At 45.9% G+C, this 15,703-nt stretch overlaps 1 protein-coding gene across 1 annotated transcript; it reads left to right on the top strand.

Moving 5' to 3' along the window:
• Nucleotides 1-265: 265 nt before the first annotated feature.
• On the top strand, nt 266-15,335 carry Oxtr (oxytocin receptor). The gene is made up of 2 exons (XM_026383112.2): nt 266-1,193; nt 15,088-15,335. The coding sequence occupies exons 1-2, from the start codon at nt 266-268 to the stop codon at nt 15,333-15,335; spliced, it is 1,176 nt and encodes a 391-aa protein (XP_026238897.1).
• The last annotated feature ends 368 nt before the right edge of the window (nt 15,336-15,703 follow it).

Raw genomic sequence — 15,703 nt, 5'->3', positions numbered from 1 at the left:
GCGGGCAGTTGTGCCCCGAGTCTCAGGTGACTTGGAATCCCCAGGAAGGGAACAAGTGCTCCTGAACGCGTTGAGAGTAACGCGACAGTCCTCTCACCGTCCTGCTGGTTTGTTGCAGGGTCGGATTCCAGCGGAACAGCCCCGGCGGGACTCCAGGAGCAGAACCCTAGGCGCTTCGCTCAGCGCTTTTGAATTGCGCTTCGGCCCCGCCCCGCAGCGCTACGCCTTAAAGGGCTCAAGGCCCGGCGTACCTAGGGCCACGGTCATGGAGGGCGCTTTCTCAGCCAACTGGAGCGCCGAGGCGGTCAACGGGAGCGCCGCGCCTCCTGGGGCCGAAGACAACTGCACTGCCGGACCTCCGCGGCGCAACGAGGCACTGGCACGCGTGGAGGTGGCAGTACTGTGCCTCATTCTCTTCCTGGCACTGAGTGGCAACGCGTGCGTGCTGCTGGCACTGCGCACCACGCGCCACAAGCACTCACGCCTCTTTTTCTTCATGAAACACCTGAGTATCGCTGACTTGGTGGTAGCAGTGTTCCAGGTGCTGCCGCAGCTACTGTGGGATATCACCTTCCGTTTCTATGGGCCCGACCTGTTGTGCCGTCTAGTCAAGTACCTGCAGGTGGTGGGGATGTTTGCCTCCACCTACCTGCTGCTGCTCATGTCGCTTGACCGCTGTCTGGCCATCTGCCAGCCGCTGCGATCGCTGCGCCGGCGTACCGACCGCCTGGCGGTGCTTGCCACGTGGCTTGGCTGCCTAGTGGCCAGCGCCCCGCAGGTGCACATCTTCTCGCTGCGCGAGGTGGCTGAAGGCGTCTTTGATTGCTGGGCGGTCTTCATCCAGCCCTGGGGACCCAAGGCCTACGTCACGTGGATCACACTCGCCGTCTACATCGTGCCAGTCATCATACTCGCTGCCTGTTACGGCCTTATCAGCTTCAAGATCTGGCAGAACTTGAGGCTCAAGACGGCTGCAGCAGCTGCGGCTCAGGCTCAGGGACCCGAGGGTTCAGCAGCGGGTAGTGAGGGTCGTGCGGCCCTGGCACGAGTCAGCAGTGTCAAGCTCATCTCCAAAGCCAAGATCCGCACGGTCAAGATGACCTTCATCATCGTGCTGGCCTTCATCGTATGCTGGACACCATTCTTCTTCGTGCAGATGTGGAGCGTCTGGGATACTAATGCACCCAAGGAAGGTAGAGCTGGGCGGAGACCTGAAGGAGGGAGCGTGGCAGGGGCCAAGACATAGTCCTGCTGTCTCCCCACTTCCAAGGTTCTTGGGTCCTTCTGGGGAATAAATGGGTTTGAGTCTCCAGCATCCCATGGCCAGTTGATTTTTGGCCGAGTAACCTCCCTGGGCCACTCCTTCATCTTCTGTGAAATTGAAATAATGATAAAGTGCCAACTCTTACCAGGCAAAAGGGTAGTGAAATGAGAAAATCACATGAAGTCCAGAGCACAGGCCTGGGCTAGCCATGGCTGGTGATTACTGAGGAGAAAACTAGGTTAGGGTAATCTTCCCCAGCCAGTGGTGGAGATAGATTTCCAACCTTGGCCCAAGTTCAAGCTCAAGCGTCTTCTAAAATGGACGATGGTCTTGAATCCATAATAAGTTTGTGAAGGCAGCCTTAGGAGGTGAGCAGTTGTCCAGCCAAACTCCAGGAAGTTTGGGGTCCCCTGGGGAGGTGAGAACAACTTCTGGAACATCTCGTCTAGTGGAGGTGATGCTTGCTTGGTGACATAGAGCGGTGACTCCCTCAGGGGGCACTAGGCAGGTGCAAGACTGAGGTACCCAGAATGGAGACTTCCACTTAGGGGGATGGGGAGGAGGGTGATCAGATTGGACTGGGAGGCTGCATGATTCTATATTGGAGAGCAGTCAAGCCTTTTACCTTGTAGGACAAACAAGGTTACATGACTTGACCTGTATTAGTTGGAAGTCCAGAAAGAAGTGGTTGAATGGGACTTCTGGGGAAGAGAGCTTTCGGAGACAGAGCACCCTGGGGGCTCTGTAGCTGGTGCTGGGCAGCTGTCCCCAAAGCACAGTGCTCCAGAGAGCTTCATCCTCACGGCTATTAATTTCAGTGGCTTTTTTGGGGGAAAGAGCAGGAGCCCTGATCATTGGTGCCCAAAAACTTAAACCTTCTTGTTCAATGTTAAACCTGTGACTTAGAGGATAATGCTTGTAGGTTAAGACCAGGGGATTTCCTTCTACCCTATCTATCCTCTAGGCAACACACTGTCCTGTTTCTGGATAAAATAATTGCTTCTCCCAACAGTGTCATATATATCCATCCTGTGAAGTTGAAATCTCAGTGCCAGCTGCCTTCATTCAGATTGATAACTTTGCTTTGGTCCCTTGCAGAAACCACAGACACCTTGTTCCTTAGGAAGCCCTCCCAGATAGGAGGACACTAGTTATTCAAAATGTATTGAGTGTCTATGGGATGGCGTTTGGGGTGAGGATTGCTGTGAAGACACAGTAAAACTATTCCTGACTCCCTGGTGCAGGCACTGGGCATGCCTTGCACAGGGTTCTGGGGCCCAGAAAGGAGGAGCTACTTGTATCCTGTCACACAGCAAGTTGGAGACAGAGCAGCAACTAGAGGTGGGGTTTTCTCACCAGGCCTGTTATCAGGGGCACCTGACTAGGGAGTTGGGGTACAAAACCCAGTGGTGGCTGTTTCTAAATAAGTCATCAGGGCACACCCATTTCCTTGGCAGGATTCAGAGACCAGACTCAGGTCTTAAGGAACTCCAACCCCAACTGTCGAGGGAGCAAAGCTGGCACCCCTCAGAGCACATACTGGGAGTCCTAGGCTCTAGTTCTTCCTCCTGCCCTACTAGTGTGGGATATTGGGTGAGAGATCCCTTTATCCCTCTGGGCTCTTACTGTCTTGCATTTAGGATGAGAACATTTCAACATTCAGTTCGTTCATTCTGCAGGTATTCTGACTCTTGGAGTCAGGATTTGTGATTTTTTTTCTCCTTCTTTATCCTCCCACTGCCCTCCTCAAATGGCTTTGTATTATTTGACTCCTTTTAATGTGCTCTTCTTTTTCTTTCTTTTTCTTTCCTCCCTTAACAACTAGAGTATGTGGTCACATACTCTAGTATGTGACACACATGGAGTGAAGTTTCTATCTTTTCTATGCTGTAAAAGTACTTCAAAGTATTTATTTCTCTGTCTTAAAATGAGAGAGAGAATGAGAAAGAGTCTAAGTGTAGGCCAGAGGCCTTTGGTCACATATAGTCTAAGGATTTCCCTGTGGGTGCGGCCCTCAGTAGAGAGCTACTAATCAAGCTCAAAGGACAGGGGAGAAGTGGACTTTTAGAATGTCCAATCCCATATCTCTTTGCTCCTTTGCTCTTATCCACAAGAAAAGGCTTCTCTTGCTCCTCCTTGGCATTCTGTACTGGATGCTGAGAAAAAATGTGGAACAACCCTGGGGTGGGGGACTCATGATGCTGCTGTAGTCAGAACATACCCCACCCTAGCATGTGGCCAGGAATGGCCCAGATGTGAGAGATTCCTTGGGCACAGAGGTGAGGATTTAGATTCTCGCCACCAGCCTAGCCAAATCTTGCCTCTACCTCAGGGCTGCAAGTGTCTGAGTGGATGTGGGCTGAGCCAGGAAGAACTCAGCTTTGATTTAAATAATTGCCAGTAGGGGATGGTGTTTGCAGCCAGACGAGAGACATGGCTCAACCAAAAATATCAGCAGGTATTAAGGAAGGTTTGAAAGAGAAGCCTGCTCAGGCTACTCAAGAGATTTTGTCTGGGAGATGGAATTGACACATAGTCCCCTTTCCTCCCCAAAAGGGATAGAACTGATAAGAGATACAAAAATATCTAGACCCTTTGCTTGGCTCCCCCCAGGGGAGTTAGAATTGGAAGTTCAGAGAGCCCATTGCTACAGTGGGACCTCATGCATGAAGACCTGGGGGAGAAGCTTGGGGACTGGGAGCAATGATGCTGTTGCTGTGCTCACCAGTGTGTGCCCAGTGCCTGTAACAGGGATGGACACCCACTGATGGTACAACCAAAACTTGCTTGTCAAATAAGTGGAATAAGTGAGGAGGGGCTGCAGGAGATGGGACAGGAATGGGTGTGAAGAGCTGGACTCAGGAGGGAGAGGAACTTTCTAAGTAGCCCTTCAGAGATAGACCTGGCAACCCTGAGCAGAAGTGAGTGCTCTATCATAGCAATCAGCCAAACATCTGTCAGGGGCATAGGACCAGAAGGTGGAAATGCATGGGAGGCCAGGGTTTAAGTGCCACCCCATCAGTAGGATGGGCTTCCCAGCCCATCTCTGTTTCTGTGGACTTGTGATCCCTCCAGTATGTGTGCCTTCCCTCCCACAGACATTCTGTCAATAGTACTGGGGACAGGTGCCTTGGAGTAGCTACCTCTTTGGATAATCTAGCCATGTGGAGAGCAGGTAGGGAGAGTGGGCAGCAAGAGTCAGACAGCTTCATTCTTGGCTGTAAGGAGCTCTACAGTGAGGCCCTTTGGGTAAAAATTGCCTTAGATGAACCATTAATAGCCAAACTCTTGTGTGATTCAGCTGTGAGTTTTTTTCTGTCCTTGACTAAGGATAATGTTTTCCTTTAGAGTGTTCCAAGGTGACTCATTTTTTTTGTTTTTAGAGAGAGAGAATTTTTTAATATTTATTTTTTAGTTTTCGGCGGACACAACATCTTTGTTGGTATGTGGTGCTGAGGATCAAACCCAGGTCGCACGCATGCCAGGCGAGTGCACTACCACATCCCCAGCCTGTGACTTCCCTTTTTTCTCTCCAAAGATATAATTAATAATGGAGGAAAAAAACTCATTGGATGAGGCTTTGCTATATATATATATATATATATATATATATATATTTTTTTTTTTTTTTCCCCATCCAATGGATATCTGAGTAGTTGGGGGAGGCGAGGAGGTCAAGCTAGGGTTATGGAGGGCCTTGGATCAGGAGACCATCAATGGAGAGGCTGGGCTGGGTCTGGGGCCATGGGCTGGCCCATCTATTTACCCTGTCATCTTCCACTGCTAGAAATTGGAAGCAAAGAAATCCCCACAAGCTCACTCTTAGGGGCTGGGGCTGGAGGATTCTCACGTATACTTCACCAAACCATATATATACACAGGGTCTGCTTGCAAAAGCCCATGGACCCTGGGAAACAGCACTGGCAAGAAACAGAGTCCCCTTGAGAGACTTGGTCTCATTGCTGTCTGTTGGATTTGATGCTTGTCTTTCAAAGTTCTATGGGCTTTTGTCACCCCTGTCTGAGCAAAGGGCCTAACATCTCTCGATATCTGGGGATTAGTCTTATTGAAATAAAGAGTTGTATTTGTTGATAACATTAGTCACCTTTGGGTGAATGTCCACTCTGCACCAGACCCTGTATGTGCACCTGTGTGTCTGAACTTCACCTAAACACAGCAAGGTAAGGAGACATCATGCCCTTTCTGAGACGAAGAAACTGAAGTTCAGAGAGGCAGGACCCACTCAGGATCGCTGTTAAGTAAGCAGTGGAGTTTGGATTTGAACCTGATTTTCTCACACTATAGACTGACAGATCCCACTTCCCCTCCTTCCCCAACTGAGCATTTTCCCAAGGGAGGTCCACTGCCCTTCACATCTGCATCTCCTGGGGCATTTATTAAAAAGCTGATTCTTGGGGTGGAGGTGGAGCCCATCATTTTTTTTTTTCTTCTGGCTTCATTGTCCTGACATCTTGGATGCACATGCCCTGACCAGCTATACATCTGCTAATGACATGACCCTGTCAGTATTCTGGGTTCAATGTCACGTCCCTGTGGTCCTCCTTATATCCACTGACTCTATCACCTTAGCTTCTCTGCATGTCTTCTATTGCTACTTTGCTTCTTTTTCCATTTAAAGCATGATTTTCAACTTTGGCACTATTGACAGAGTGGGCCAGGTAATCTTTATTTTGTGTGTTGGGATTGGGGAGCCTGTCTTATGCTTTGAAGGATGTTTAGCAGGACCCCCCACTTTCTGCCAGGCTGGTGTCACTCTGTATTCTAAGATATATCTAGGTGGAGCAATAGCACTGGACCTGGGAGAGGCTGGTCCTGCCCACAGCTCAGTTTTCTGGGGCTAAGTATCTGGCTTAAGTGGGGGAGGGTGGATTGTGCTGTGGCATAGTACCTTGCACATAGTAGGTGCTCTGTCAGATGCCTACTTTTTTAAAAAAAAAAAGATAAATGCATTTTTAATAAGTATCAGGGTCCTAGGGGAGGTCAGTGCCTTTGAGGGATGGAAATTGTTTTGAGCACTGACGTAGTAGCATCTTAGGAAAGGAGGTGCAGTGCAGTTGGGGGTGCTGGCCAGTCCTGTAACTCAGGAACACAAGGATTAAGAGGTAAAGAGAAAGGAATAGAATGTCTTATCTAAGGGAGCTTCCAGCTCTGAGTTTGGAAGTACTACTGGTTGGGTCTTTGTGTGAGGGTGGGGAGGGCAGTGCAACCAGGTTGTCTTTAGGGTCCCTGTACCTGTGCTCCTGGTCTCTACTTGAACTTCCTTTTGTGCTGGGGGAGGGGGTTGCTGGTGCATCCTGCCCTCTTGCTGAATACTTCTGTGTATCATGGGCCTGTGCCCTCCCTGACCCATGCCTCACACCTGAATGGCCACACTTACTTATTCTGTTTCTCTCCCTTTCTCTCCTCTTGACCTTGATATCTAAGGGTGAACTTAATTTTCCTAGAGGGAATTGCATTTGAATCTAGTCACCCTGTTAGGAGGCTGTGCCCTGTTGTCAAGCAGAAAAATTGTCCTTTTGCCTTTCCAACGTGCTAGTGGCTGCGGCTGCTTTATCAGGACTTCCTGTCTGCTAATTTCATGCTTCAATTCAATTCAGTCCCTTATTGAACTCTTCCTGTTTTCCAATCTCTACTAGCAGCCAGGGGCAGAGCCACAAATGGGACATAGTCCCCATCCAAGGAGTATAAACAAAAATAATGGCGATGTGATAGGATAATGGTGTACTTATTTATCAAGTGGTGTGAATATTAGTTAATTCTTCCTCCCACAGGAAGAAAAAAATTGGGAAGGTTTTAGGGAGGAAGTAACATTTGAAAAGGGGGTTTGAAGGATAAGTAGGAGCTTGTTAGGCAAAAAATGCAGGTATATTCTCTTTTGAGACCCTTGGACGATTATTATCTGCCCCTTGTTCCCTACTCCATATAATTTTAGCCAGTTGGAAAGATGTTTCTCAAGCTTTAATTGCACACAAATCACTGAAGGAACTTGTTAAAATACTGATCTGATTCAGTAGGTCTGTAGTGGGGCCCTAAGAGTCTGCATTTTGGGCAAGTATACAGGTGATGCCTATGTGATGCCCATGTAGCTGGCACATTGAACTCTCTTTGAGTAACAAGGCTTTAATCTAGTATCTCTTTGACCAAAACCCACCGTTTACCTTTCTATGTGTGACCTACAGTGGATGTTCTTCAAAGGATGAGAATGGCCTGCCTAGTCATTTGCAAGAAACATCTGGCCTTTCCTTTTCCAAAATGTGATTATTCCCCAGGCCCGACCAGGGAGTCTAACACGTTCACCAGATTTAACCAATGCCATAAAAGAAGACCATTTGAAACTCCATAGCCTCTAAATTTGGCTCTACACCCCAACCCTGCAGTACCTAGCTTGGCCACACGTCTGGGATTTTTTAGAAAAATCACAGTCCTTAAATTGTGTTCTTTCCAAAGAAGGTATACTGTAATATATATTAGAACTTGACCTTTACATAAGCATACATTTCAAAACTGTTTTTTAAAGTCTTTCTATTTCCTGGCCGCCAAAGGCCCACATAGTCCCTATAGGAATAACACATTGGACACCCCAAATCCTGATAGTCCAAGTGGAGATCTTGCACCAAGTGATTGGTTTCCCTCTTGGGGGCCTCTTATAAAGCTGACAGCTCAGCTGTCTTCCTTTGATCTGCATATGGAGTCTTAGTCGCCTCAGGAACAGCATAACCCAGAAAGGCGGTGGCCAGCTGCCCGGCAGCTGCTCTGGGCTAATTTGGGCCTTTGGTGCTGGGGCGGAGGGAGTGCCGGGAAGTCCGAACAGGGGAGTTCTTGGGACATGAGTAAAGCCAGGCTGGTGAGGATGGAATGCCTGGAGCTTACCATCTTTCAGCAGCCTCTGCCTCCCACCCTGCATGAATCATGGTGCTGAGCAGAAATACAGAGTGGATTCTCCTCTCCAGGGGGCAAAATTGCCCAGCCAGTGACATTTGCTTTTGATGCTTGGCTCATTGGCACATAGGAGCTCCCACCTTTACTCATAGTCCTGCACCTGCCAGCCCCTCTCCCAAAGGCTGCAACCCCCATTTGACACTGTTCTGGGTGTATACTCCCTAACCTACAAGCAGTCTGTGAATCCTCTGAAGCAGGGACTTGATGGACCTAGGAAGGCCCTAGGCCCTCAATGCCTGGCATTAGAGGAACCGGAATAAAAGGATGGACAAATGTTTGACCTCTTCCTTCCCCCAAAATGCTCTGGGCATGAGGCCTGCATCTCCAGGATAGGCTGGGGGGACTGGTGCCTCCCTTCCTTTCCCTGCCAGGATCAGGGACAGCAGGTTGGCAGCTTGGGCATGTTTGCAGCTTGGTCATAGGGGAAGGTGTCAGTTTTATGGTGGACGAGTGGAACAGACGTGGCTTTAGAACTGGCTCTGAAATCCTGCTTTTGCCCATGGTTGTAGCAGTTCTGCCTTTGGGATTTCTTTCTTCTTCTTCTTCTTCATTTTTTGAAGCACATTCATATATATATTTATATTTCATTTGATGATATCGCACATTTCTACAAGTATTTTATACATATAGGTATAATGGAAAGAACAAATGGTATTTTGTCAGAATTAACTGAGGGTTTTTCATCATGTTTGTCATGCAACCACTTTAATATCTTGGGTGAGTCACATACTCACACAAATGTAAACTTTCCATATTGTTTAAAAATGTAATTGGCATAGAATTTGATCAAATATGGATATGTTTTCACTTTATATTTTATATTTGTTTGCGAATGCTGGTTGCATGAGTTTTTCCAGAGGGTTCTTTGCTTGTTTTTGTCAAATCCTCCAGTCCCAGAGTTTTGAGGTTTTCATTGTTTTTTTTTAATATTTATTTTTTAGTGTTAGGTAGACACAATATCTTTATTTTATTTTTATGTGCTGAGGATCAGACTCAGCGCTTCACACGTGCTAGGCGAGTGTGCTACCACTTGAGCCATAATCCCAGCCACTTTTTTTGTCGTTTTTAATTTTTTTTTTTGAGAAGTACTAAAGAAAAAGGGGCTAAGGACAGTTCTTTAATTTGACCTGTGATCAAAGTCCCTGATTAAGTTGATTCTATCTCTTAACCATTAATCATCATCATCATTATCATCAGTAGAATAAACATCTTGCCATTCATAAAGTCCTTTTACACAATCTTTTTAAGATATTTCCATTTTTTCAATATTCTTGTGTGACCTCCATTCTACCGATAAGGAAACTAATGCTGACCCAGTTGATGTGGCTCAGAGAGTAAAAAGGGGGAAGGGAGATTTAGGACCCAAGGGAATTCTGTGTTCCAGGCTCCTCCAACCCACTCAAGTCAGTGTTCACTGGGCCCTGCAGCTCCTGTGAGTGACCTCCTGTCCTCTCCCCAGGTAACCTACAGTAATTCACTTGATTGAACAGTCATTGCATGGGGCAGCTTCTTCTTGCCAAAGTTAAAGCCTGGAACAGGAGCAGAACACTCCATTAACATTGGCAACTAGCTCTCTGACAGCTGGAGAGAGTGAGTGACTGGAGTCCTAAAGGGGTAGAACACCACAGCATCCACTCCTGACCTGCTAGACACAACTTCCAGGCAGTGTCTAATTCACCTTTTCAATCAGTTCTCCATGAGCATTACCCAGCAGGTGGGTGCATTTTGAAAGAAAACAATGAACTCTGCTAAAGATCTCAGCAGGGAAGAACACCAGGAGGGTGGCAGAGCCCTGGAACTTCTAGCTGGAATGTGGTAAGCAGAAAGCAAAAAGGACTGTTAAGATAGCAACTTCTATGGTTCAGCGGTAGAGCGCTACAAGGTCCTGGGTTTGATCCTCAGCACCACATAAAAATGAATAAATAATAAATAAAAAGTTATTTTGTACACCTACAATAAATAAATAAATAAATATTTTAAAAAGATAGCAACTTCTCTCAACTGGAATGTCCAGGCCAACCAGGGAGTTAAAGCCGATCTCAGCACTTCTCCACTGATGCAGGACCTGCAAGCTGCAGGGCCGGGTGAGATACTTTCAGTACTCCTTCATGGAGCCCAGACATCTCCCCTGCACTCTCTGCAAATGGCCCATCTTTCAGCCTGTTTAAACCTATAGAAAATTCAAGCTAGCTGAAAAGGGCAGATCCACCCTAAGGCTTATGTTGGTGGTGGGGCCTTTTGAGCCAGTGTGAGAATCTTCGTATAAACTGACCTTCTTAGCCAGGAAGTCTGGCTTAGGAGCCACAATGCACAGACACCACCATATGTCAGTGATGTTTCCAGATGCTCAGCCAGGGGGTCCTATGTTCTATACCCAACTTGGGGCCTGCTGTTCATATTCCAAGACACACTCCAGCTGTGGGAGTGGAGTCTCCTCTTCTTCTCTTACATGGTGCTAACCATTATCAATGAGAAAGAACAGCGTATTTATTGAGCACTTACACATCACTGTAGTAGCAATGACTATACCTAGGCTCTGCTGTTTGTGGTTAACAAGTGCCAGGAATCCCCAGCTCCACTTGATTTCTGTTAGCTTTTCATTGCTGTGACCAAAATACCTGACAAGAACAATTTAGGGAAGGCTCCAGAGGTTTAGTACATGGTTGGCTGAGTCCATTGCCCTGGGCCCAACATGATGTAGAACATCAGGCAGAAAGAATGATGGAGGAGTGTGGCTCCATTCATGGTAGCCAGGAAGAAGAGAGCAAAGAGGTCTCCAGGGATGGTATATTCTTCTAGGGCATACCTCCAGGGACCCACCTCCTCCAATCATGCCCCACCTGCCTACAATGACTACATTCAAATGGACTGATTAGGTTACAGCTCTCACATCTAATCATTTCACTTCTGAATATTCCTGCACTCACAGGAGCTTTGGGGGACATCTTTCGTCCAAACCATAACAGAATCCCATACAAGTGAGCCTTGAAATAATTCAGTGAAGAAGATTTTGATTTTTCCCATTTTTCAGGTTGGAGGAACTCAAGTCAAGAGAGGTTAGATGACTTGCCCAAGAACACACAGCTACCAAGTGGTAAAGCTGGGACTCCTGATTACTCACTGGATTCAACATCTCCCTCAGCAAATTCTAAATCGTCTTTCTGGTTTCTTCTTTCCCCGCCTCTCATTCCCCTGAAAGTCCCAGGATGTTGCTAGACCATGGGCTTTTACTCCTGCTGCTCTCTTCCATTGAAACAACCTCCATAGTCCCTCTTGTCTATCGCCATGTATCTCTCCTCCTGGCCAATGGGGAGACTACAAATTCTACCCTCTTTGCACTCATGTCTTTGGATGATTAAGATCTTGCCAGTTTTAAAAAAATCCAAATGTACCTGTTAGTGTTGGTAACTTGACATAAGTAGATCCATTCAATTTAGCAATGGTTGTTCATCCCTGGGGGAGCCTGTACCAGTCAGGCTAGTTCATGTCTGTGGACGCCAGGTGGGAGCAGAGATTCTGGCCTTGAACCAGACATCTCCCATCTAGGCCGGCTGCTTGAAGATAGAAAGGCTTATGTGACTAGATAGTAATTAATTATTTACTTTTTCGTGCTGTTGTTTTTCTTTTTTTGAAAAATAGGATACCCGAGTGTGGTGGCACATGCCTGTAGTCTTGGTGACTTAAGAGACTGGGACAGGAGGATTACAAGTTCAAGTTGCCTTGGCAACTTAAAGAGACTCTGTGTCAAAACTAAAAAGGGGCTAGGGATATAGCTCAGTGTTAAAGGGTCCCTGGTTTTAATACCTGGTACTAAAAAAAATTTAAAAGAATATAAAAGTTAGAAGATGCAAATGTAAAGAGTGAGGCAAATAGCTTAAATAAACAGAGAAGATTATAGGTTGAGGATCCCTTATCTGGAATGCTTTGAGCCAGAAGTATTTCAGATTTTGTATATATATTTCTATTTGGGAGGGGGTGGGCTTTGGAATATTTGCATATCTATCTATCTATCTATCTATCTATCTATATATATATATCATGTAATATCTTGAGGTATGCTTTAGTTAGATTTTTTGCCACTGTGACCAAAAGACCTGACAAGAACAATTAGAGGAGGAAAAATTTACTTGGCTCACAGTTTCAGAGGTCTCATTCCACAGACAGCGGCTGACTCCACAGCTCTGGAACCAGGGTAAAGCAGAACATCATGGTAGCAGAGTATGGCAGAGGAAAGCAGCTCAGGGCATGGCAACAGGAAGCAGACATTGCACACCAGGGACAAAATATAAACCCCAAAGGCATGCCCCCAGTGACACCTCCTCCAGCCACACCCTGCCTCCCTACAGTTGACCTCAGTTAATTAATCCCTATCAGTGGATTAATGTACTGAGGAGGTTAAGGCTCTCATAACCCAATCATTCCACCTCTAAACTTTCTTGCGTTGTTTCAGACATGGGCTTTCAGGGGACACCTCATATGTAAACCATAACAGGGAAGAGACCCAAGCCTAAACATGAAGTTCATTTGTTTCATTTACAACTTATACAGATAGATATAAGGCAGTTTCATAGGACAGCTTTAGTGCAGCTGTGTTTTGACTGTGATCTTTTATATTAGGTCCGATGTGGAATTTTCTATTTGTGATATTGTATCAGGTTCAGAAAGTTTCTGATTTTGGAGCATTTGGGATTTTTCTTTTCCTATTAGATACGCCTCACTTGTATCATATAAAGTAAAATTTGGAGGCTTTCCTTCCAGGTGTGAACTTCATTCCTTATATTTTCTTCTGTCCCATTTCATCCCCTTATTCTTCCTTTTGTGGCTAACAGTTTACTTTTTGATGCCTTTTAAAAACTTTGACTCTTATATGTTGATTTTGCTTCTTTTATGATTTCGAACACATCCTATTTCTAGTCTTGTGGGTGATTTTTAATTTAATTTAAAATATTTTACCAGACATTCTAAACTTAATTTCATCTTCTAAACCATCCAAAACAAAAGCAGGTTTTAAAAAAATTCTTTTATAAAAACCAAGGAATTCAATGAAAGTGGCATTTTCCCCCTTTGACTTTTCCTCTTTTCTATTCTTTTTGTTATAAAGATTAGATTCCTTTCCTTTGCTTTCTAAAAATCTTGTTTTGCAACATATTTGGTTTTTGTCCATTGTAGTATGTTTTCATTCCAACAGGTGCACCAGTTAATCAGTCCTTAAACTTGGGTGTATATCAGAACCACTCAGAGGGCTTCTTAAAACAAATTTCTCTAGAGGGCCTGATTGGGTGGTTCTGGGATTGTGTCTTAGAATTTGCATTTCCAACAAATGAGCTGCTGCTGCTCTGGGGGCCCAACTTTGAGAACCACTCCCTTGGATGTGTCTTAGAAGGACCACTGCCCTTCTCCTTTTGGTGCTTAGAGACTATGCTGACAAAAACAAAACAAAACAAAACAAAACAAAACAAAAAAACAAACAAACAAACAAACCAAAAAAAAAAAAAACCAAACCTCTGTGTGAAGAATTCTTCCCTGGATATAACTCTTGAATTGAATTCTGGAGTTATTTCTGGAAGATTTTTCAGAAAAGACAAAAGACTGGTGGATTCCCTAGACTAATTGTGATCGTCTTTGCTCATAAACATATGACTGTGAAAGGAATTCTTGGTTATGTTGTTGTATTGTTTTTTCTCATGGGGTCTGGCCTCATCTTTGGCTAAAGTCTGATTTAAAACCATCAGATTTAAGACCATCGAAAGAAACTTAGATGTGCTGGTCACCTTTTTGTCATTTATGATCAAAATATTGGACAAGAACAACTTAGAGGAGGAAAAGTTTGCTCAGGGCTCCCAGTTTTAAAGGTTCAGTCCATGGTGAGCCAACTCCATTGCTCTTAGCCTGAGGTCAGGCAGGGGTAATATCATGATGGGAGGGTATGGTAGAGGAAAACTGTTCAGCTAGAAGAGAGACAGAGACAGAGACGGAGAGACACACAGACACATACCAGGGACAAAATATAACCCCCAAAGGCAGCACCACCGCCCGTGACCAACTTCTTTCTGCTTACTACACTTAATGCCCAGCTAATTCATTCACATTATTAACCATATAATGGGTTAATCCACTGATAAGGTTACAGCTCTCATAATCTAATAATTTCACTTCTGAATGTTCCTACATTAACACAAGAGCATTTGAGGGACACCTCATATATAAACCATAATAGCTAGATTTTTTTCTCCTCTGATTGAAAGTACCTAGGATTAAATTTTTTCCTTTCCCATTTCATTTTTGTTTTGAGTGTGTGTTTCCTCAGTGCTGAGCCTGATGCCTGGCACACTGTCATGATAGCAGCCACCATTTATTGGGCACACTCTAATCTAATCCTTGCCACCTTCCAGGAGACTTAGATATTCACATTATCCCTGTTTAAAGATTAGGAAATCAAAGCTTCTTGGGGGAACTAAAGTGATCTGTCACTGCTGGGACTATAATGCAAACTAGGGCTGGCAGCTTCTGGACTTTGCTCTTTGACCTTCTAAGTAGTAGGGACTCAACACTTGCTGGGTGAGTGATGAATGATCAGGTGGCTGCTGTGTGTACTGTTCCTGCCAGTGGAGGCATACAGCAGGTAAGCTTTGGATAAGAGAAAGGGGGAGACTGTTCCAGGGGTGGAGTGAGCCTGGGGGGATTGGAAAGGATTCCCAGAGCAAGGTTTCAGAAGGAAGACATTCATTGCTTCCTTAGTGCCCTGTCCTGTGATGTTGGTAGTGGTACATGGAAAAGGCTGTTGCTAGGAAACAATGGATAAATCAGATGGTGCCAGAAGGCTCCCACAGTGATGCCCTGTTTGCCTCTTCCCACACCCACAGCCTCGGCCTTCATCATCGCCATGCTTCTGGCCAGCCTCAACAGCTGTTGCAACCCCTGGATCTACATGCTCTTCACAGGCCACCTCTTCCATGAACTGGTACAGCGCTTCCTCTGCTGCTCCTCCAGCCATCTGAAGGGTAGCCGCCCAGGAGAGACTAGCGTCAGCAAAAAGAGCAACTCCTCCACATTTGTCTTGAGCCGACGCAGCTCCAGCCAGAGGAGCTGCTCCCAGCCATCAACAGCGTGACCCACTGGTCTGGGTCAAAGCCACCTCCTGAGGCTGGGTTGTGCTGACACAGTCTACCCCTTGGTGGCCCATGTACATGTATGTATCAGGTACTGATCAGCTCGTGTCCCTCTATACCTTGGGGTAGCTTGAGGGTGATGGGGAACTGGTTTGGGGTGGGGAAGAGGTTTCTGTGGTGGAAGATGGTTTCTGTGGTGGAAGGTGACTCCTCCATCAGATAGTCACCCTGAGCTCCTACAGGTACTTCTGTTACCCTGACCCCATGGCTATTCTCTGCAGTGGGTGGAACTTTTCTCCCCTGGACCTCTCCAGTATCTTTTTACTCCTTTATTATGGGTTCTTATGAAAGGTAATAAGTATGGGATTAG

This window comes from Urocitellus parryii, chromosome 16 (genome assembly GCF_045843805.1).
Source record: "Urocitellus parryii isolate mUroPar1 chromosome 16, mUroPar1.hap1, whole genome shotgun sequence".
Lineage (NCBI taxonomy): Eukaryota > Metazoa > Chordata > Mammalia > Rodentia > Sciuridae > Urocitellus > Urocitellus parryii.
The sequence above is the reverse complement of the archived record's forward strand: the minus strand, read 5'-3'. Positions and strand labels throughout refer to the sequence as shown.